This window comes from Corapipo altera, unplaced genomic scaffold (genome assembly GCF_003945725.1).
Source record: "Corapipo altera isolate COAL_440 unplaced genomic scaffold, ASM394572v1 78, whole genome shotgun sequence".
Taxonomy (NCBI): Eukaryota; Metazoa; Chordata; class Aves; order Passeriformes; family Pipridae; genus Corapipo; species Corapipo altera.
The window spans coordinates 1763930-1786921 of record NW_020884904.1 but is presented as its reverse complement, the minus strand read 5'-3'; the positions used below and the strand labels follow the sequence as shown (position 1 = coordinate 1786921).

Below are 22992 nucleotides of genomic sequence, written 5' to 3'. Positions count from 1 at the left end.
GACAAGATGGGAGTGTTTTGGAAGTTCATGGGGAGAAGATTTTGTGCCCAGAAAATGTAGCCCCAGTGTTGGCTTTGTGGTGTTGGAAGAGGGATGTTGTAAGGCTGGAGAAGGTGTCCTGGCTGTCCTCCCCAGTGGAAAGGCAGAGGAAGCCCAGACCTACTGCTTGTGTTTGTGTGTGTCTGTGTCTGTGTGCGTGTGCAGCACCTACTTCCACTCCTTGCTAAAAAGGTTTTTGTCCCCTTCCCACTGCCTGCAGTGGCTCCTGCTGATCTCATGCCTTGTCCTTGCTGTTATCAGCACTGGCACATGCTGTTTTTCTTCTGTGGTTGGTTCAGATATGGCTCTCCTCTCTTAGCTTTATTCTGCCCCCACTTCCTGGCTGGACAGAAAGAGCTGAAGCTATAAAACTCTACTCTCTGTGAGCAGAAAAGATACTGAATTAAAGAGCTTGTGATCAGACTCACTTATCAGTTATGCCAAGAGTTAACTTTTAAAGATATTTCTGTGTTATGAACATGTAACAACAGTCTTCTGATGAGCTAATGAAACAGTGGATAGGAAGCACTGTTTATAGCTCTTGCGTTGGTCAAAGTCTTTGGTAGCACTGAGACAGCACCAATGTGAGTTTACAGCAGTGAAGGAAATCTAATAATGGCACTCCCTGAGCTGACATGTCCAAAGTGGAACATTTCCCTGTCACTTCCCCACTCCCCAAGAATCTATTTGTAATTATTTTGAGGGGAAAGAAAAACACTTTGATTTTTCTGTTACAAAATTACCTTAGGCAGGTGTAGAAGTGCTTAGCCTTGATTTTAATTCTTTTTTTTCAACGGGTCTCAACTCCTGAGGTGTGTGTTTACCAAGCTGTTTAAGTGTCAGTGTAGCATCTCACATTGTCTTCCACGGTTGTTCCCTGCCTTTCCCTTTCCCCGTGGAACTTTTGGATCTATTGCCTCTTGTTGGACTGACCTAATCTTAATTCCCAGAGCCAGGACTGGTGACGGTAGTGCTGGGCCTCCCTCACACCTGCACTGGGGGGGGGGCTGAGGTGGCTGCGCTCCCTCCTGCTGACGTGTAGTTGTTGGAGGGGTTTTCTCATTAATCACTGAAGATTTAAACCTGGAAAGGTGCAGGATGTCCTGAACTCCGTTTGAGTCAATGGGAGTTCACGGCACTCAGTTTCTTGAAAAATTAGACCTTCTGAAAGTTGAGGCACGTAAAATGTTTGTACTTTTACCTCACGAAGCCACAAGGCTCTTCAGAAAAGGGCATGGAGCATACTATAAATGAAGTATTCAGAGGGGAAAACAAAAATTTTCTGACTTATTCTTGGCACCAAATATTTAAGCATGACATTTGGTCTAAGAAAATGTACAAACTCTCAACGTTGCCAATTTATTTTACCCACAAACCAACAACAGACTGATGATGTGCACACAAAGGTTATTTATTTTGAGCACAGCCAGGGAATGTGAGTATTCCAAATACTTCCTCATATCTCCCCATGGGATCTCTTTAATAAGTTGCATAATATTTTTCTGTATTAGAGGATGGTAAGATAGACATGGTAGGTCTCTTCTTAAATACACTGGTTATGTTTCCTCTTTTTATGCAAGCAGAGAATGAATAGTTTGTGAACAGTGTTAAATTAAAAAGCATAACTTCGGAGGCCTTTCTAACAATTTATTCTAAAGCTATCAGCCAACAGATGATGTTCCAAGTACAATAACTAATTATGTGGGAAGTTAGGCAAGCACTGATTTAGTTTTTGGTTTCTTGGATTGGTAGATAATTCTTTAATAGCGAGAAAAAGAATACATGACTTAAATTTCTGGACTTGAGTCCAGGTAAACCCTCTTCTGAGGACAAGTTTATACATAACCTGTAACAATTTTCTTGGAAAATGTGAAAGCCACTTGGATGTTTTCTGTGGACCTTGGCTGACTCTAAGATACTCCCCATTAGAGACTGAGAAGAAGGTTAAAGAAGGATAAGGGAGTGCCACAATGAAAGTATTTTGGTTCTTTGAAACTTATGTTAATTTAGAATAGCATTGCTCTTGCAGAATGTAAGGATATTTATCTGGAATATCAGGCACAGTTTGACAGTGATCATGTTACTAGGAAAAGGCAGTGGGGCTTAGCAGGCCAAACATCATTACTTTATATCACCAACACATGACAAGGTAAGACTCCAAATGCATAACTTCAGCATATAACATGTGGAGACATGGAGATAAAATTCCTTTCTATGCACTAGAGCACCAAACCCTTTCTCATTTTGACAAGAGAGTTGAGAAAATAGGGGCTCTCTGCGGGTACTTGTTTTCAGTTTCTTCAGTTCTGGTGTAACTTGTGATATGTTTCTGCTCAGCCTGTTTGGTGCATTTGCTTGTGGCAAGTGGTTGTGCCAATTTTAAGTTGCTCTGGCTAAGCTGCACTCTTGGCCTTAGCTTGTGCAACAGGATAAAAAAGATATCCCTTAAATAATGTTGACTTTTGGCTGCAGGTTTCCATGGATTTTTAAGATTAAAACGTTACCAGAGACGTGGTAACTTGCTGTGACATAAATGCTGCTTGGGAAAAGCATCTGGACATTTGGGTTTTCTTCATCAGTTACCTAGGACTGAGCAAAAAATTAAAGAAATCCTCAGGCTGTCAGTGAAGCTGGTTCTTCTTGAAGCAGCAGGCTTGAGTTTGCAGGGTTTTTATAACAGTCTTAGTGAGTACATGTCATGACAGCACAGGTATGTTGAGCTCGTTTGTGACACTTGTGTGCCTGTTTGTACCTGGTTATCCAGTCACTGTATGTTGATTTTTTTATGTTCATATTGGATGTGGGTTTAGTTTTGTTATGCAGAACATACTTTAATGTGACCTGTGTTTGTCTTTTCTAGGAATAACATGCTTGGAAGTACTTGGTATTGTTGATCACCTGTACCCTGGCACAAGAGCTCCAGTTTAATCCTTTTCAGACTCTTTTCTCAGAACATGGGGGAAACCGATGATGAAAAATACAGCCAAGCTGGCCAGATATTTGAGAACTTTGTACAAGCAACAACATGCAAAGGCACCATTCAGGCCTTTAATATTCTCACACGCCAACTTGAATTAGATCCTTTGGACAATAGAAACTTTTACACCAAACTAAAATCAAGAGTGACCACATGGAAGGCCAAAGCTTTGTGGAACAAGCTTGATAAAAGAGCAAGTCACAAAGAGTATAAGCGTGGAAGATCTTGTATGAACACTAAGGTAAGTGGACTTCAGTTTTGGATTTCATAGCTTCAAAACTTTCAGACTTGTTTTTCTGTAGAAGCAAGGTTTCTACCATCACATGCAGTGTTTCAATTCATGTAACCTTCCCTTTCATATATTGAAACTGTTGTCAACTGATTTGGGCAAATTTTAAGGTATTTTTCTTCTGCAAGTTTTATGGAAACACATGATATGTAAGTATGAGACTTAAAGCAGCCTGCTTTACAGTCTGTCTCAATCGTGGCAGAAGAGTTTTCTACCCTTTTTAGACATTAAGCATCAGTCAGGCATAAGATGCATACTAATGAAGGAAGTAGGTTGCACTCATTCCAGGCTCACGAGAACCGCTTGCTTTATTAAACAGGGTTTTGCAAGGTACAAACCACAGCACATTCAGCAGGCTCCTCAGTTTGCTGCTCAGTGCATGCTGTAAAGAGACCAAATGTGTTCCAGCAGCAGTTCCTAAACTGCTCTCTGAAAGTGCTGCTCGGAGGTCTGGGGATCTCTTTTTGTCCCCTAGCGTTGGCTCTAGTAGACAAACAACAGCAAAAGAAAATCCTGCACTATTTATGGGTTGAAATACTTCCCTGTAAGTGCTTTTTCTCAAGCAGAATGTGGATAATTGCTATGTGGTAACTACTGAAGGGGACGGTCTGCTTGGTTGTGGAAAGGACAGGAAATGATCTTCTCTTCAGAGAGAATGCAATACATGTTTTGATAGAGACAGCCACTGAACACTGGTATGAATCTAGCTCAACTTCATGCCAGTTGTTTCATCTAGCTATCACACAATATTTCTACTAGCTTTGTTTCAAGAGCAATTCACTTATTTACTGTCAGTGATGGCTAAAAGTTACCCCAAGAAGGGTAACTTTTCAGAAGCTACTTGACTGTATAGAGGTAGAACAGAAAGGAAGGGCACTCAGAGGGGTACCTAGACACCAAACTGTGGAGGACTTTTTAATTTAGACTAACACTGAAGGGTTATTTCATGGATAGGCAGTGTTGAAAGTCTCTTTATTCTTATTTGCATCATTGCATTCAAACTTCTCAAAAGGACCAGGGAGAAGGACACCACGTTACCTTCAGTACTTATGGAGTCCTCTGTTTCTATTCATTTTTTATAAGCTCCCAAAGATTTTTGTTTTCTAAGGTAATAAAGGTCCTTAACATAGTTTTATTTAAAAGAGTGTCATTTCAGCTATTTGCACTGTGTTCCAGACAGCCACTGTTTTTCTCCTTTCCTTTTTCCCCCCTTCATTTACCTTTTTGACCTGCGCTTCCTTCCTCCCTTTTGTTCTTTGGCAAAGTCCTTGAACATATGTCATGGAGCATCTTTGTGATGAAAACAGACAGGAAAAGGAAGGAATGAGAGAGCATCTGATGATTAACAAATTATAGGAAATATTCCACATGTACCTTAGCCGTGCAGATACAGCCCCAAGCCCAAATTTCCATGGTCAGTTTGAGGAAGTATTTGCAGCACAAAAAAGCAGTTTTAAGACCCATGTGAAATGTAAATATTAAGTTGTCTCTCAAGTGTGACATTACAAAGCCAAGACCTAGTTCTGCAAACTTCTTAAGCAAAGCGATTAATTTTTATATGTGGTGAGAAGACTCATGGAAATCACTTGGTACACAAAATATATAGCCTGTGTAATGCTTTACAAGGTTGTTAAGAAGGAGGCCAATCAACACCTTACACAGTGTTGAAAGTTTGATATTACTGCTCTTAGAGATTAAAGATTTATTTTTAGTGGTGTGGTGTAAGTATTTGCAGAAATTAACGGGCATATCTATGATGCAAATATGATCAACTTGCAAATGAATATAGAATGGCTGTATGCGAATAGTGTGGGTATAGATATTCTGTGAAATACTTGTAGATGTTCATCATGAACCTGGATCATGCCCAGACCTGCACTTCACTGTGTCATCGCTGATTTAACGAGAGAAACACGAATCTTCAGATTGCTGGGAATGAAGGCAGTAACCACAGTCTGTGGGCTCGGTGGGGATATCTACCAAACATTCCTCACACGTGAATCACAGTCTGCTCTGAAAGCCTGTCTCTGCTCCCTGAATGAGAGGAGGCATGTTGGGGAGAGGAGTGCAGGCTCCCAGGTCATTGCAGTGGTGGGCTCTGACAGCCCCATTACAGATAAGGAATTCTCAGAAATGCTGGCAGCCCAACCAAGATGCCAGTGCAGGGAGGTTAGGCTACAACAGACATACCACGTTCCCCTTTGGTGCAGCTGGTGATGTTAGGTTTCTGCCTTACTTGCATGCTATACCAGTTACCATTTTTAGCAGTGAAGCAGCAAACAGCAGTTGGCAGCTAAATCCTGGCAGCAGTGCCCAGCACTCACCTCTGCAGGGTTGCCTGGGAAGTGGTTGAAGTAGATCAGCCTGGAGTAAAAATCTTACTTGTTAAAGCAGGATCACAAAATGAGCAATGAGCTAAGTGGATTTTTGCAATTGCAGCTCTGTAAACAGTGCCAAGGTTGCTAGTAGGCATCATTTTAAAAAATACATGACTAGAAGGCTTTATATGAGGTTGTGGCCTTGAACTCTGTAGCTGAGTCTGCAGCTCATGGTTCTTAGATATGGCTTTGCAATCTTCCCAATCTTTGGGGGAGATAAAGGAGATACAAGGCAATTGGGTTCTAAATTACTCATGGGAGGGATTTTTTTGTTTGGTTTGTTTGTTGTTTTTTTTTTTTTCTTCTAAATGCAATGAAAATCTGCTACCTCACCCAAAAACAGTTTGGTTTTTTTATGTGGTATTTAAGGGCTGAGTGCTGTACTTGTTGATTTTTGTGCTTATAAACTCTTCAGCCACGCTTAAGTTACTCATTACAATATACACAAGTTTTATACATACAGAATGTTCCACTCCAACTAAATAACAATAATCCTGTGTCTTCCCTGCCCTTGAAGAACATTGCCAAATATGGCTTTCAAAGTTTCTACAATGACACAATTTTAAGCTGGATGAATAAAACCAGTTGAGCAATTTTCAAGAAGTTCAAACCCACTGCTATTTCAGAATTGTCTTACTGGGGGCATTATTTTCCCTTGAATTCTTTATAGAACAGACAAACAAACAAAAAGGCACGCCTAGAATAAAACCAGAGTGCTGTAGAAAGACATGCACCAAATTGGGGCAGAAATGAACTTTTTCTGAAAGTGTTGGAGCTCACCTGTAGGAATGCTAATTCTGTACAAAACATAAACTTCCTTCAATCTCAAACTTGTAAGTTGGGAATGATTCCTGTTCAGAATTGCTATTTCTGGAGCTGGCATTTTCACAGTTCACTGGCATTAGAGAGGAACAGAAGTCTGTTCTAAGTAGGCAAAACTGTAGATACCACACTGGTTTTTGCAAATATGTCTAGAAAAGGAGCACAAATTTTTTATGATGACAAAGTTTCTCTCTGGTTTTCATCTTTTACTAATTAATGCAGAATAGTGTACTTGAAGTCTGAAGTGATTATTTCTTCAGGGAATGAAAGGTAGCTGGACAATCGGAAGAACATTAAAGGTTTAATGTATGTTGTTCCCCGTGCTGGTAGTTTGAATGTCTCCATGCAAAAAGTAATGCAATGATGAACAAGAATTCATCCAGCTAGTGTTACTATATTCATTAGCCTGTTTAAGACATATGTGAGTGTTAACTTTCTGTATGGAGCACATTCATTACTTGCAGTTGATTTATTGTCAGTTTACATGTGTAAATGATATGAATATGTGCATGTACATATAAATGAGGCTCCCACTGATGTTTGAGGTAGGTATGTATATGGATCAGAGGGCAGGACCTGGCTCATGCTGTGCACCTGAAATTCTGGCTCTCCCATGCTTTAGGAGAGCAGAGGTTGCTGCACATGAAAACATGCCAGACTTACTCTCAAGGAAGGTGTCAATTCTCTCTAAAGCATGCAAATATGGTGTTGTCTTCCCCCTCAAACCTGTATGCTGTTTTTTTCAAAACACAGGCCTACACTTGAGAACTAAGGAAACTTTAAGTGCTACTGTGTAATTATCAGCTGCTTTAGTAGACTCTGGCATCCCTCTCTGAAAGTACCAATTTCAGATGGTGCTGTTGGGGGGACAGGGGTGACACAAATTCCTGTGCACAGCTTTGGTCTTCTTAGCATTATCTGTGTTGTAGTCCTTGGGCACAGATCTTGGGCAGAGGACTTGTACAGTCTGAGCTGCAGTTTCAAGGTTGAACTGAACAATATTAGCATAAAGTAAGGAAATAAAATTGTGTACAGAAATACGTGCATATACATACATGCATTTGTATGTAGATGTGTATATGGAATTATACAAATTCTTAAAAAACAAATTATCTTAAACTCTGCCATGGAATTGTTGATGTTGGAAAAGACCTCTAAGATCATTGAGTCCAACTGTTAACCCAGCACCACCATGTTCACCACTAAACCCTGTCCCCAAGTGCCTCTCTAGTTTTACTCTTGACTGAGCTTGGCCTTTCAAATCTTGTTTTATAATAGATTAGGTTTCCTTCCAAAAACTCCTGTTGGGAAACCTATTGCAAGAGAATGACTCTAAAAATATATTTAACCATGTTTCCAGGACTTACATGAAAACAGTGGCTGGTTTTGGTAGTGTCACGTGCTGCCAGTCTTACCTGGACTTAGTGGCATTGATGTCCCTGCTGCAGAGAGAGCTCCAGGGATCCTTGGGTAGGTTAATGATTAGCCAAAGCAGCATTACAGAGAGTGTGTGGTTTCAGGGGAGTTGGGGACCAGGGTGTGAGTCAGCAGAAGAAGAGCCCTGGTTCAGAAATGGGGCTGGAAGTTTTGTGCCTGACTCTGCACTAGTTCTCAACCTCGTCTCCCTGTACTAACCACAGTGGTGAACCTGTGAGTGATAAAAGGAGGATGGACTTTGTCTGCCAAACTCCTTCTACCTCTTTTCATATTGTCTTCATTTCCAAAGGCTGCCAAATATATTACTTGGGAGTTTACAAAACTTACTTTGCCTAGTGCTCTCCTTCCCACAGAGCTGAGAAAAGGAAAGGTGCTCCTGGGCTGCATTGAGTGCTGCCACATTCTGTAGCAGTGGGGTGATGAGCAGGATGAGGAGTGGATACCAGGTCCATATCCTTGCTAGGTAGAAATTGGCTTCCTACCTGTCCTCAGTTGTTTGCAAACAACCTCTTCTGCAGTCTTGCCCCTCATGGTAAGTGAGGCAGGTTTGGTTTTAGGTGTCTTCCTCTCCCCACCTTGCTCTGTAGTGCTAAACAAATACTTGTCTCTTAATTAAGCAAATCATCCAGCATGTATAAACTTGCAGGTTTGGTGGCTACGTTTCTTCCCAAAGTGCTGGCACTTGTTGATCCTTCAGAGACAACTGTGGGATTTTCAGCCAGGTTTCTCCAGTGCTGTGCATGCTGGTACAGAAGTCAGTGAGGTTGTGTGTTCAAGTGACCTGACTGATTGCATCCCTTGAGACAAACATTTGTTTTTTAAGAGAGTAATTGAATTTTAAGATGAAAGAAGGGAGTGCCAGTTGTGCTCCAACTCAAAAATATCCATATTACAATGAAAGCTCGAACCTGTTTATTCTATAAAGAGCAAATATCCAGAGGCACATCCCTTTCACTGTTTTCTTCAAAATAATGATTGAAGTGGGGAGATTTCCAAACCTGATAATCAGGGTTTATAATGAACACACCAAACTTATCATAGATGTATTAGATAGTGTTGCTAACTTGCTTATTATAATAAAAAGGCGTTCCTGTGAAGGTCATAGAACTTGAAACTAGAAGTTGACTACTGAATTTAGGAAACTTAAGGAATGAATGGTTGTGGCTTTTCAGAGGGAGACATTCAGCTGCTTTTTTGTGTGTGTGTTGTTTGTTTTTTTAATAATCCAAATACGCACTGATTGGATAGTAGAATGCAGAAGCTATCAAGATTTTTGGGAATATTAAGGACCGCATATTCTAGTGACTTTTGAAGTGACACCTAGGTGTGTTTGGTATACTTGAAAGACAAGCTGTTTATTTTGATATCTGTGCTTCTTTGCTTTTGTCTCTTAGGACTGGGCACCTAAAGCCTTGCACTGGATTTGCATTGTACATTTTTTAAAGAATTTTAATAAGCAACTTCTGTTTCAAAGCAGTAGAAAATATGGGACTAATGAGAATGAGTGGTAAGGAAAATTTATTTGAGATGAGAAACAGCGAATCACCTATGAACATGCAGTGAAACCACAGTTGTTGAACACTGTCTATGCATTCATTTCTCTAAGGATTTTTAGAGAGGAGATGGGGAGAAGCTCGGGTGATGACAGGACACACAGCAGACAGTTCTTTGAAAACAAAACAAAGTACTTGACTCTTTGAGATGTGTTTTAAACGGCGATTGAGCCAAATTACATCATCAAAAGCAAATGTTTGGCATGTGAGTCGGTAATGAAATCACTTTATTTTTATTATCCTGGAGACATTTCCACAAACATACGGCTTTTTCAGCTTTATCAGTCGTGAAAAGCAATGAAGCCTGGCCAAAGTAGCATAATCAGACAGCCTAGATAAGACTTTTTGGGCATTTGGGAATTTAATTTTCTTTTTTTTTTTTTTTGGCTTGCAAGGTAACAGTAGCTTTACATCTTACTTGAACAGCACTGTGCTGTTTCTCTGTCCTTGCAAGTAATCGAGAGAAGGGAACTGTCCCACCCTGACCTGATTTCCTAGATGTTTTATAAAGATTCCCAAAGGGAGTGACACCCTGTTACTTTCACACAAAACACCACTATTGTCACCACGAGTGGCTTAATTAGGTCTGAATGAAACAAAAGGTTACGACAGGGTGTGTCCCGGTGATTCTGGCTTTACAGGGCTTCGGGGCTTGGCCCTGTGGAGCAGCTGGGCTGTGTGTCTGTCCATGGGGCCGTCTGTCCGTCCACCAGGCAAGGCTGGGGCAGGAGGCAAGGGGTGCTCCTGCCTGGCCCCTGTCCCAAAGCTCCGCTGATGATCTGCTGGGGTCAGAGAGAGAGACCCCGAGGGTGCCAGGTGTGGTTGTTGGGGGTTTGTTGTTAGCTACGTTTCCAGCTTTGCTCTGCTAATGTTTGTGTACTGATAAGTGAGGAAATACATGACTTTTGCTACCAAGAAGCGATTAAACACTTGGCTGCTAGACCCCAGATTTCAGACAATAAGGCAATTTCCTGTCTCCTAGAGCTCAGGTCCTTCCCGAGGTTCCCATGTCTGCCCTGACAACGGGGATTTTGGGGATGTGGTTGCTTTCTTTCCTCTTTCTGCTGATAAATCTAATTCTGTGTTATCTTCTGTTTAGGCCTCAGTGCAGACAGCTTTTAACCTACTTTTGGTAGGCTGTAAAATACTAGTTTTAAGAGGTACTGCATAAGAAGAGAAAATGCAAAATATTTTGGTAGTAGCTTATTTTATTGAGCAAACAACAGAACTTCTATTTGCATTTTCTGTCTAAAAAGCCTTCACAGTGATGGAGTTTATGGTGAAAAAAGAAGTTTAACTAGGAACTGTTATAATGAAAATGTAGAAATTCCCTTTTAATGCCTTTGAAATTGTGTTTATTTGCTTTACTTTCTCTGCTGCTTTACTTTCTCTGCTACACTGTCTAAAGGTGGATTATTTTACGTCAGATAGTTCTCAAAATTCCCACATTCCCTAACCTGTCTACACTTACACACAAAGTTTGTGTCTGCAACAGCCAAGTTTCTGCAAACTATTTGCCATTTCAGATCCCTGGGATATTTGTGCCTTAACCTGTATATCTGTTGAAAAGTGCTTATTGAAAAATGATCTGAGTTTATACCTTAATGTTGACATTATTACAATTTTCTAGTTCTTCGGTCTTTTTTCAAATTGGGGATGGCTGACTGAGCTTAAAGCTGTATTTTGAGACAAACCTGATGGGGGGAAAACCAAAGTATTTCTGTGGTGAAAAGCCTTGTCAAGGAGAGCCGGCAGCTAGTCACTTCTTGCTTCAAATCTTCCAAAATTGTGAGAGTCTGGCAGGTACCCAAATGGGCCTTGGTTTTTTTCTGGAGGAGCAAATGTGACCAAGCAAGTGACTAAGCTGCAAGTGCTTTGAAACACAGGATTAGAATGTCTAAAAATCTTGAAGAAATGGTCTGAGATCAACCAGGGTTAAAATTTCTGAAAACTGATAAAAGATTATGAACCTTCCAATGAAGGAGTGTAATACCCAGAGAAAACTTGGAATATGTTGCAGAAAATGACCTGGTACTTGTAATGAACCACACACCCAGCCTGAGTCCATAGTGCTGACCCACGGGGAGCTGATCCTGGGAGCCTGTCTGAGGAGACCTTCAGTGTGTCGGGGACTGGGATGTTTCCTTTCCACCAAGTTAATGCAGGAAAAATCCTAGCTAAAATATTTTGCTTAGTTTTAAGCAGGCAAGTGGTAGATGAACTAGAGCAAGTCTAGAACAGAGCAGCTGTAATGGTCAGAGCTTTAGAGAATGTGACCTGCAGGAAAGGCTTAAATACCTTCACCTAATCTATGTTAGGGGAGGCCCCAAGGGGAAGACCACGGAGCATTTCACTTTCTCTCTCTAATAGTCTGGCTGATGCTGCTAGATCAAATTCTGATTAGTTTTTCAAACTTTGTGTTTTGCCCTGGACATTTGCTGCTCCTGTTTCAGCCCTGAAGAACAACTTGTGTTTTCCAAGGGCAGGCTGTTTCTGCTTAGCAAACCAACCAAGAGATACTGCCTGACTTGTCTTGCATCACTCTCTGGATCTGACTAAGATACTGACTTGAGAAGGAACCATGTGGTTCTGCCACACTGTGAATTGGCCTTGTGTTGCTTCCTTCTACTGCCCTTTTGAAAGAGTTACAAGAGCAGCTCTGAAAGGACCTGTGCAACAGCAAAATGTCCCAGTCCTGCCTGTACTCTGCCATCCTCGCTGGATTTACAATTCAGATAAAACAACTGCTCCAGGGTAAATTGCAACTTAGATTAGAAAACATTGCAAGAGATGGCAGTGAGCTTCCTGCCAAGGACTACACACCCAGAACAGTAATAACAAGTTATGCAGATCAGCGAGTGCTCAGTGGAAGGCAAAGGCATTTCTCTCAGATTCTCCCCCTCTTGCCCCTTTTTCTCTTACTTGTTTTTTAACAAGGTAGGAAATAGTCACATATGGGATGAAAACATTCCTGACCGGGGGTGGGGGCTGCCGCTGAGTCCGGTCCCTGCTTGACCAGCCGTGGGGCTGCGAGGACTGGGCCAGCCATCTCCTGCCTGGCTGTAGGCATCTGGGGTAGGAAGTTCACTGCCTGGCAGCCTGGATACAGCCCTGATAGTGGCAGAACAAGTGCAGCCGGTGTTGTTGAGGCAGGTGTCTCCATCTGAATTTCACCCTGGCTGGAATGTGAAAACAGACTCATTAATACGTGTAAATAAACACTGATCTTCTGTGTATGTTTATCTCCCTTCTATTGTGTCGGATATTGGTGTAAAAAAGACTATTACACCTCATGATGTGCAATTTGCTACCAAGTTTTGTCTTCAGCTCTTTGCCCCTTTTTTTTGAAGCATTTTCCTTTTTAGAGTTTTTTCACTATTTTATATTTACTTTTATTTTCCATGACTCTTTCCTTTAGTAAGAGGGTTTTACCTACCTTCTTTATTTTCAACCAAAAAGGTTTTGGAAATGAGAACTAGAGAAGCTGAAATCTAATTTTCACTGTGTGACATGCTGCCAGCAGCCTGGTTTGTTGGTTCTGAGTGCTGTTAACTTTTCCTGCTAAAAACCTTCCTCAAAAGTGTTATGCTAAAGGCACATTTTCTAATTCTGATTGTTTGAACAATTCAGGCCCATCTTGCTTGCTGACCCTCTCGAATGCCATGTTTCCAAGAGGTGCTGGTTGGTAATTCATAGTGTTATCAAATTATAAGTAAAACTGTAGAAAGTAAAGGCATTGTCTATCCATGGTAAGCTGATTTGTGCAAGTGACCAGGTAAACCAGAAAAAGTCAGGTTATCATTCTTTGGAGCTGTACTTAGCTTTACTAGGTAGTGACTGTGAGTGCAAGCACTCAAAATGTAGTGACTTGGAAGACTGCATGATGAGCTGGGAAAAAAGAAACCTCAGGAGCCCAGAATTCCTGCCTTCCTGTAGCATTTTGAGCTCATCTATAGGTTCTGTACACTACTGTACAGTCATTCTGCTTAGTAAAGTTAGAAATTATGGGATTAAATGATTAAACTCTTTAAAAATAAATAAATAATAAAGTCTGCATTCTGACTCAGAGCTATGTCTAGTACTGTAAAAGCTCGTTTACCCAGTACTGGCTTCTAAAAGCCAAGCCTTCATTGGGTGTTGGTTAATAATTAATCTAGCAGAAAGGTATATTTTAGAACATATTTTAAAATATTCTGTGAAATATCCTCAAAGTAACTTGACTGACTACTTACTTGAAAAAACCAATTTCAGAGTGGAAGCTTAGCTCACTTAGTAGGTTGCTGTGATTGTTGTTCTTTAGTTGTAAGTTCTAGGTTCAGTGTATTATTTCATCTCTGTAGACGGTCCAGGCTGTAGTGACAGGACTGTTATTTTTAAAGCATATTACCAATTTCTTCCTGTAGCAAAGCCATGGTTGTTGATCAACTTGCCTGCATGCTTTGGATGCTGCAGAGCACGAGAAATCCTTTCCTCTGGGTCTGTAGACAAGTCCTTTGCTGGCTGGTCAGCCCCTAACCCTTGAAACCACACAGAGGAATAACTATTCCTTCTCAACCTCACAAGCGTCACTACTCGCAAGGCTCCCAACACTTGGTCTCTGCTTAGTCTCTGCTGTGCTCAGAGATGAGGCTCTTAGTGCCTTTATTTCTTTATCTTTGTTCATCAGATCTCTGTTTCTGGATGGATTCTTTGGTTTTGCGGTTTTGTTTTGGGCTTTTTTTGCTAAGTTTTTAAGTATAGCCTTGAAGCACTATCTCAGTATGACAGGCATAAGCCTACAAAAAACAGGCAAGGTACTTACATGCTGCCAACCATGCTCATGGCTGGGATAGTCAGACAACATTCTTTCTGCAAGGTTTATCTTGTTTTCATTTTGATTGTTTAAGCAACTGGCCAAAACAAGAAAAGAAACTAATCTCTTCTGGGTTTTGGGTGTGGGCTTGTTTTTTTTTTTCTTCCCTGTGTTTTGATTACAATGAAAGACAGGTAAGAAAACAGCAAACATACTCTTAATTCCGAAGGATGTTAGAGGGCTTATTTTGTGCTTTATTTGAGGACATTTTTGGATTAAAGCATTTGCCTGGTTTCTGGTGGATAATATGTTTATTGAAATGAGTATAACACGTCTTGTCAGATGGTGTGCGGGTTTTTTCAGATAACTGTAACTGGTGCAGGAGAACAAAGTTTCCAGGAATACTTTCCTGTGACATGTCTATCAACTGCAATGTTTTTAAAATTTATTTTGGCAGATTTATGAAAGGTCTAAGATCAGGTTAGCATATTTAAATATGACCAATGCTACCTGAGAGAGCTCTTCAGAAAAGCTCCAAAGTCCCTACAGCTCTGCATCACTGAAGGCACTCTTGACCTTCCAGCACCCTGAATGCACACAGCCCTCCTTTAATATATGCCATAGCAGAATATAAATTTCAAATGTCTTTCATACCATTGTTTTGATTTCAAAGTATGGAAAACTTTTTATGCACAAATCTAATATTAGATAACCATGTGGCAGAGAGGATGGACAGACAAGTGTGTCCAAATACATCCAGGAAAAATGAAGGCACGTGGTTTTTTCCATGCAGAAGCTTATCTTCCAAAAAAGAGAAAAAAAATCCCATTAAAGATGAGCCAAATGAATGCAATAATTGTACTAATGTTTCACTTCTGGCATTTTGACTCAATAAAACAGGAGGGCAGTAAAGATAGATCCTCTGATCCCTGGATTGTGCTGCGTCCAGCTGCGAGTGCAGCAGCTGCAGGGCCCCGAGCCGGGGGAAGAGCTCTGGCCAAAGTCAGCCTATGTTAGGTAACCTCAAATCCATGTTACAGTCTTGGAAGACAAAGGAAAAGCTGTGTCTCTGTTTTTGCCAGTCACTGATCTGGGTACCTTTGGTATGAGAGGACAAAACTGCATATTTCTGAGCTGCTCAGCTGAGGGTACAGAGAGTAAAATACTGGTGGGATCAAAAGCAGAAATTAACTGTTTGTGATGTGCTTCATGCACCAAGGCAGGGTTTAGTTGACGTTAGAAGTACATGAGCCTTGGTGTTCCCAGCTGCCTCTAAACTTCCCCAACAGTGGTTTTTATGTGATGTTCACTCGCCAGAGATATCCATTCAGCAAGATGCAGCTAGTCTTAATAATAGTTTAAGGTAAACTTTGGAACTATCTGTAGAGCACTTAAGCAGTATCCACATAACCCTTTGGACAGTTAGGACCTCTCATGAAAATGCATCTAACTGAATATTTATCAAATGAAATGTTTTTAACCTTGCTGACTTTATAAGGAGTTCATGAAACATGGTACAACAGAGAAAAAAATACACTTTTAAATGCTACTTAATCTTCGTAGGGCAAGTTCAGTTAGCTCATATGCCTTCTCTCCCCCCTTCCTTTGATGGAAGAATTAATTTCTATCTGTTTAATTATTTTTAGGATTTTGCATGTAGTGTATATCTGTTAACCACAGAAAATTTGGGTATATGTTCTGGTATTTGACATCATTCCAAAAATGAATAGAAGAATTCACGTTTTAAGTCAACACTGTCCCTTTTCTATATATGTGTGCAGTCAAGTGGACAGCTTCCAAATCACTGTCCTATTTAGCTACAGTTGTCCTCACTGTTCTTGACAGGGTCATGTTCTGTTGCCTTTTACTAAAAGCAGCTGTATGGGTATGGCAGTGCTCAGCAAGCACAAGCATCTTGAGCAGTGCAGGGCATGTCGCTGTCACGGGAGCGCTGTGCTCCTGTAGCTCTAATGTGTCTGGTAACCGAGTTATTTTATAGCAACACGTCCTTCGTTGGTGTCAGTGGCTGGGCTGGTTTGTGGCAAAGTAGATGACAAGCACTTTGTACAGGGGTCTTCATCTGCAGGAGCAGAGAGTACCTGAACAGGGTAGCAGAGTTTAGCAGAGTAGCTGTGTGTTGAAGTGCTTAGGTAGATCGGGGCTGTAGCAAGACTGGCTTTGCATCTTAAATTGATAAAACATGTCATGCCTGTTGTCAGCTTAACCTTTATTTCTTTTTTTCATGTTTTTTAAAAATTAAAACTCCAACCTTTGACATTTTTAATGTCTGAAGTGGCATGTAGATTTTAATCTTTCGGTCTCTTCCATTATAATGCTTCCAACTTTAAATTGGTTGCTTGGTGCTTTCTGGATACCTGTGACTGCACTGCTGTATGCTGTGGCTGTCAATGAATTTATGTGATAAAATCTGAGACTGCAAATGTGAGATGAACTGTAAGTCAGGAATGTCCTACTGAGCAGTCCTATTTTTGCAGAAGCATTTTCATATCTAGTGAAGGGGATGGAGTGAAAAGCATTGTGGTGGAGAAAGCTTCCTGCTGCAGCTTCTGGTAGCTGTCTGCCTTAGCTGCTTATGCAGCTGTTTCACTTTGGAGCCTTTCCAGGGAACAGTCACTGCTGATCCAGAAAATGTGTTGTTTCATTACATTTTGTGCCTGTCTCATGTTGCATCACATTTAGCTTTATCACTAACAAACACTTGTCCAAATCCACGTAGGATGTAACCTTGTGGAATCAGTCAAATTAGTCCTTGGTGCATCTCTGCTGCTTTGGTGTTTCAAAAAGGCCAGGGCCAGTGTGAAGACCCGGATCTAGTGATGATGGGAATGGACACACTTGAGGCCCAGAGCAAGCTATAGAAGGAGGTTTGCCATGGAAAGGCAAAGCATTCCATCCCTCTGTGTCCTGCAGGAGTCTCCTGTCACTGTGTGGGGTGGTCCACTGCTGCTGAGGACACCTGCACTCGTTAGGGTTAAGGCGTTTAGAGGCACATGGGGAAAGCCACGCCTTGGTACTCATTTCTAGCAGCATGATCCATTCCTGTAGGTTTTTATTTCCAATTGGTGATTTGGGTAAATATTACATTAAGCTAAAGGCGGTTAACTAACTTGAACAGATGGTTTCCACTATTTTTTCACTTGTGTGTGTGTGTGCATTTTCACTGAAGAGTAGCAGTGGTGCTCCTGACTTGGCATACCTTAGGACAGCAAAAGGTGCCTCTGTGTCTATTGTGGAGCTGGAGTCTGAAAATAATCTCCTCTTTTTCACCTCCAGAACAACTAAAAGGCAGAAATAAGAAAACCTTGAACTTTGAGAGTGGTTGTAGTTTCTGTCTTCATCCCAAGAAAATACAGAGAGCAGGTGATCATTGAACACCCTTTTATTTTACAGGATTAATTTAATGATTAGGTACTTTGGGCAGAAGAGGAGTGAGGGATTTAGAGTTGGATGATAACAGTGGGATAATGTATTGGACTGCAACAGGATTTGTCTATTCTTAACTATACAAAGAGATGCTGTTTGGTTGCATCCCTCGCCCCCCTGCTACTACCACCTGGTAGATTCCTTGAGCATGATCATGTAAATGCTGAGAAGTAACATTTTTTTACATATTGCAAGGTCAGTGAGTAGATTCTGCCTCTCAGTTAAAGTGGATGAGATTTTTGTGACTAGGTCATTGTGGAGCGTTATTTTCTTTGCTTTGTTGGTTTTGGTGGTTTTTTGTTGTTGTTTTTTTTTTGTTAAATACAGTGCTGGTATTCTTGCCCTTTCCCTCCTTTCTTCCAAAACCTCCATTGTTTCCACAAGCTTGGTTTACTGTGTGAAAACCAGTGGAGGCATTCTGCAAATTCTCAGCTGTTAAACTGCATATGGTTTTTCCAGAATGGGATACAGGTGCCTGGATTCACAGGCTGCTGATTTAGTAGTGAGGGGATGGTAGGGGGTTGCAAAAGGCCCCTACTTCACATCCCTCTCTCCCTTTCCTCCCCTCCTATTTTGTAAGTTGTGCATTTGCACATTATATCCAGCAGATCATATCAAAAACCTGTGCCTGGCACAGAATTCATTCTGCTCTTGGAGGGGTAACTTGTGCTGCCATTTGTCTCCACACTAAGTGCTCCATATCAGTGTAGGAACGTTTTCTGGAGATTTTCAAGGTGCTGCCATTCCTAAGCATACTAATGGAGAGAAAGTAGCATCTCTTACAGTCAGACTGACCTTTGAATAGAATCAAACTTATGAGACTTAGCAAATGCTGTGTATGTTTGTATTATTACGGCTGAAAATTTCTGGTATCTTTTAATTGTACCAGGAAAGAAATACATGAAGTTCTGCTCTATTCCAGTCTGAAGATAAATAATGCAATGTGTAGTGTACTTGATTATAGTGTGGGACAAGATTAATACAGAAACAATTATCTTTTAGGGAATAGTACAGTACTTTTTAACAGTATCATAGAAACATAGTATTTACTCAGTACCTTAAGTAGACAGCTGTTATAAAATATACATGGGTTTATTAGTCTTTTACTGTGAAGTACAAAAATGTCCATGCTTTTGAATTTAAACTGGAATAGTCTTAAGTTTGTCATTAGGCAACTACTGCTAGCCTGTAAACTTGCATTAGTCCTCTTCAATGGGAATTTTCTAAGGAGTACTCTAAAAATGCTCTTGCAGAAGTTTAACAAAGACCAGCTTGTCCATTTACTTATGATAATTTATATTGAAAGTGTAAAATTTTCATTGTTGCATATATCTTATCAGTAATTGGTATCATTCATATCCAGGATGTTTGCAAGAGTAGATGAATTTAGCTCACATAAAATCCTGATGAAAAGCACTTGTGGTGACCATTGCTTGTGGGAGTTGGTGTTTATGGGCAGTCTGTCCAGAACTGCCAGTTACTGCATAGCTGGAGTTTGGTGGAGGAAATTTGGTTTACATGAATATATAACTGTTGTTTTTTATCTTCCTCATTTATTGTTCCTCTGATTTTGCTTTAATGTAGGTGCTGTTCTTGGGGAATGTACTAAATTCAGTGAAGCTTCTCATTGTACAGAAAGTATTTACCTACATTTGCAGGCAGAAAATCAGCCCTTTATACTAAGGTTTTCACTGAGAAAAATGCCTTCTCTCAGTATTTCTATCTTGCACTAACATAGTGTACTCTCAGGATATAACATCCAGCATGATGCTGATTCCTCAGGCAGCTCACAGAAGTTTGCTCATGATATTATTCTTGCATAAGCTGCCCTGTAAAACTGTACAAATCTTTCTCCCTTCATTTCCAGCCTGAAAAAGAAAAATGCAAAAGCTCCTTGTCAGTCCTCTTCAGTAACTTTTACTTGGAATAACTTGTTGAAGATACTCTGAAAAATTAAGTTACCCTTTACCTTTTTAGGGGATGATCTGGCACTGTTAAAAGGCAGCTGATGTGTAAATGGTGATATGGATGTCAAGAAGCCCTTGGCACTTGTCCAACCCTGTTTTCTACATTTCAGGATTGATTGTGTGAGACTTCCTTATGTGATGCTGGTTGTCACAATCTGTGTTAAATTGCAAGAAATTAATTTCAAAAGCAGGCCCAGATGAACCAGGAGACTGGGGTAACAGGAGTTGAGAATAGGATGACATCCAAGGTTTGTTCTAGGCTGGCTACAAGAAGGTTTCTTCTGTGACTGCAAGCAGAGAACTGGGGAGTGGTACTGTCCCTGCCCTTACTTAATAAAGATAGGAACACAAATGCAGTAAGAATTACCTTTGCAAGGGTTTTGTGCTGGTTTTGACCCTAGGAGTTTAAAAAAAAAAACATGACAAAATGCCAAGAGTAAGCTCTACACCAGCAGGAAGCATCCTTAATAAATCAAAGAACAAATAGCTCTAAGACATAGATAATTATGTTTCTGGAAGGTAACCATGGATGATGGCAAATATACAACCATTTTTCATGATGTCTCTAGGCAATTATGAAGATACTTTGTCAATGGTGATAGGAGGGTGGGGGAGGGCAGAATCCTCCTTAAAATTCTAACATACTACGTTGCAGAGCACCAGGAAGAACCAGAAGGGCTTTCTGGGTGGGTTTTATTACTTGGCAGGATTCACTATGTCTAAATCTCCGAAGACTGCTTTTTTTTTTTTCTTTTTAAAGTTGCATTTATGTATATATGATACAGTTTGTTAGCCAAAAAAACAACCCCGCCTTATCAGAGCATGTATGGGTTTATTTGTAAAATGTTTCTAACTGCTTGCTAGTTAGAAAATCCTGTAGCTGTGAAGGCAGTCACTCACTTGTCAGAGCTCAGTGTTCCCATGTTAATCACAAGAAGCATGTGCAAAAAACACCTGACCCAGATCCACCAGTGAGCCTCTTCAGTCAGGCTAAATCTGCAGTTTATTTCTTCCTTTTTAATTACATCTGTTGATCTTTTTTTTCTTGATTTATTATTTTTTTAATATTCAGCATGGAGTGAGGAATCTGCTTCTGAAACTGTGAATTAAATATGTCATTTTAAGAGGAAGAAAACCAAGTGGCTAATGCAACAGCCTAACTTTAATATCTCTAGTTAACAAAACACTTGCCTAAAGCGAAGCCAAAGCACCCCACAGGAGTTCTCTTTTCAGTGGGAATTTGTTAGAATTATTTATTAAATTTTTAAAAAATTTTTTGCACTTTTATGATTGGGTTGGACAAAAGTCATGGACAAAAGTCAGCACCAGATACTTTTTGCTTTACTTGTTAAATTTGAAAACAAATGATGAAGAAAGCAAAATAAATAAATGACTCTGTTTTATGAAATTGCAGTGTAATGGGAACCAGACTCGTATCCAAACGAGCCTCCAGATACAGTCCGTGCCTGCTTTGAAACTGTAATCACTGTCTGGCTATGTGTGCAGGACACACAGGAGCATGTCTGGCCTGTGAGATAATGGCTTTGGATTTGCAACATGGCCCAGCTCTCCTGACTCTCCCCTCCACCCAGACCCACCTCAACTCTCCCTGCCCCAGCCACCGCAGTGCCTGAACTGATGGCACAGATTTTGTGAAGTCTGGGGGGAGTTTGGTGGGAGGTATGGAACAGCAGTGTTGTCCAGCTATAAGACTGTTTCTAATCAGTTTTTAGTAATGAGTCAAGGAAATGTAAGCATTAGATATGTTTGGGTTTTAATTAGTTTGCTTGCTGGAAATCCTTTGCTTGTTAGTCTGTGAAAAATTACAGCTGTCAACTAAAATTTAGGCGAGAATTCCTAACAGTTGTGGAAGTGATTCTTCTAGGGATGCCTGACTTAGATTTAAACTCCTAAGCACTTGAAGGTGAGGATATTGACCACTGGATAGGACAGGCTGAGTTCCCTGGCCGTGGTAAAGCAGGACAAGGCTGCTGAGTCCTCGTGACGGGTCCTGCTTTACGTCAGTAGGTGAACCAGGGGGGTATATCCAGGGTACACCCTCACTTGAAAGAGAGAGTAACTAATGCTGTAAGGCTACTGGCTTATCACAGATTTGTTTAACAAGTCTAGCAAATGTACACCGATTTCCTCTGTAAAACAAAAAAAGCCTACACTAAGACCCCTTATTTCCTTTCCCCTCCCTTTTATGTAGCTGTAATCCTGTTTACTGCAAGTGCTTCAGAAATGCTAAATGGGGGTTAGAAATGTGTGAGCAGATGCTCAAAACTGTTTGGCTTTTTGCTGTTCCTTCTGTCACATCTTCTTATCAGACGCTTTTATGTCTGCATGAAGCAGAGTTTGTCCTCTTGTGTAAATTGACTGAACACCACTTGCAAACAAAATTTGAATGTTAATTGATTTAAATAGATTCCTTGAATACGCTCTCAGTGGTGCAAGTCCAGTGGACTACTGAGTCATACCAACAGAGTAAGTTAGAAAGTGTGTGGAAGTAATACGAAACCCTGTGTAAAACTCCTCCTTTTCTCTGCTAGTGTTTAATTATTGGAGGTGGCCCATGTGGCTTGCGGACTGCCATAGAACTTGCCTTCCTGGGAGCCAAAGTCGTCGTCGTGGAGAAGCGGGACACTTTTTCAAGAAACAATGTGTTGCACCTCTGGCCATTTACCATCCACGACCTCCGGGGACTGGGAGCAAAGAAATTTTATGGAAAATTCTGTGCAGGATCTATTGATCACATCAGTAAGTATCTGAGGGCGTGGACACTGTTCTGGTAAGAGGCTGCCAAGAGCAGGAGATTAATGGCGAGTTTCTCGGTTTGACAGCAAGTTCATCTGCCTTAAACATGTTGCTAGTGCCTGTGTGCACACACACAGGAAAAAATGGCCTTAAACACCATGTTGCTAGTGCCTGTGTGCACACACACAGAGGAAAAAAAATGGCCTCATTTAAGCAAAATGGCAGTAGAACAAGTTACAGTCTTATGGAGCAGCTTTTTTGTTAGTCTGGACTTGTTAAACAGTAGTTTTGATTATGAAGTATGAAGAATATTGATATTCATTCTAGTATTTTGAAGGTAGACACAACCCTAGTCTGGGCTAATTTAGAGGGAAGTACGATGTAAAATCTTGTATCCTAAAATAGTCAACATATTGGTTAGCAGATCCTTTAAATATCATTAAGAGGGAAAGCTCTACAAAAGTGTTCTAAGCAACTCAACTGAAATGAATTTTACCCACAAGATTGTGCTGCAAGAGGAAAAGGAGGCGGAAGAGA

At 40.7% G+C, this 22992-nt stretch overlaps 1 protein-coding gene across 2 annotated transcripts in view; it reads left to right on the top strand.

The window, feature by feature from the left end:
- Positions 1–22992, top strand: part of MICAL2 (microtubule associated monooxygenase, calponin and LIM domain containing 2) — a 151323-nt gene that overhangs the window by 43410 nt on the left and 84921 nt on the right. For both annotated transcript variants that reach the window (XM_027651110.1, XM_027651111.1), the window contains 2 exons: positions 2900–3257; positions 22251–22458. In XM_027651110.1, coding sequence (XP_027506911.1) covers positions 2994–3257; positions 22251–22458 — 472 coding nt within the window. In that variant the 5' untranslated portion in view covers positions 2900–2993. The remainder of the gene's footprint in view (positions 1–2899; positions 3258–22250; positions 22459–22992) is intronic.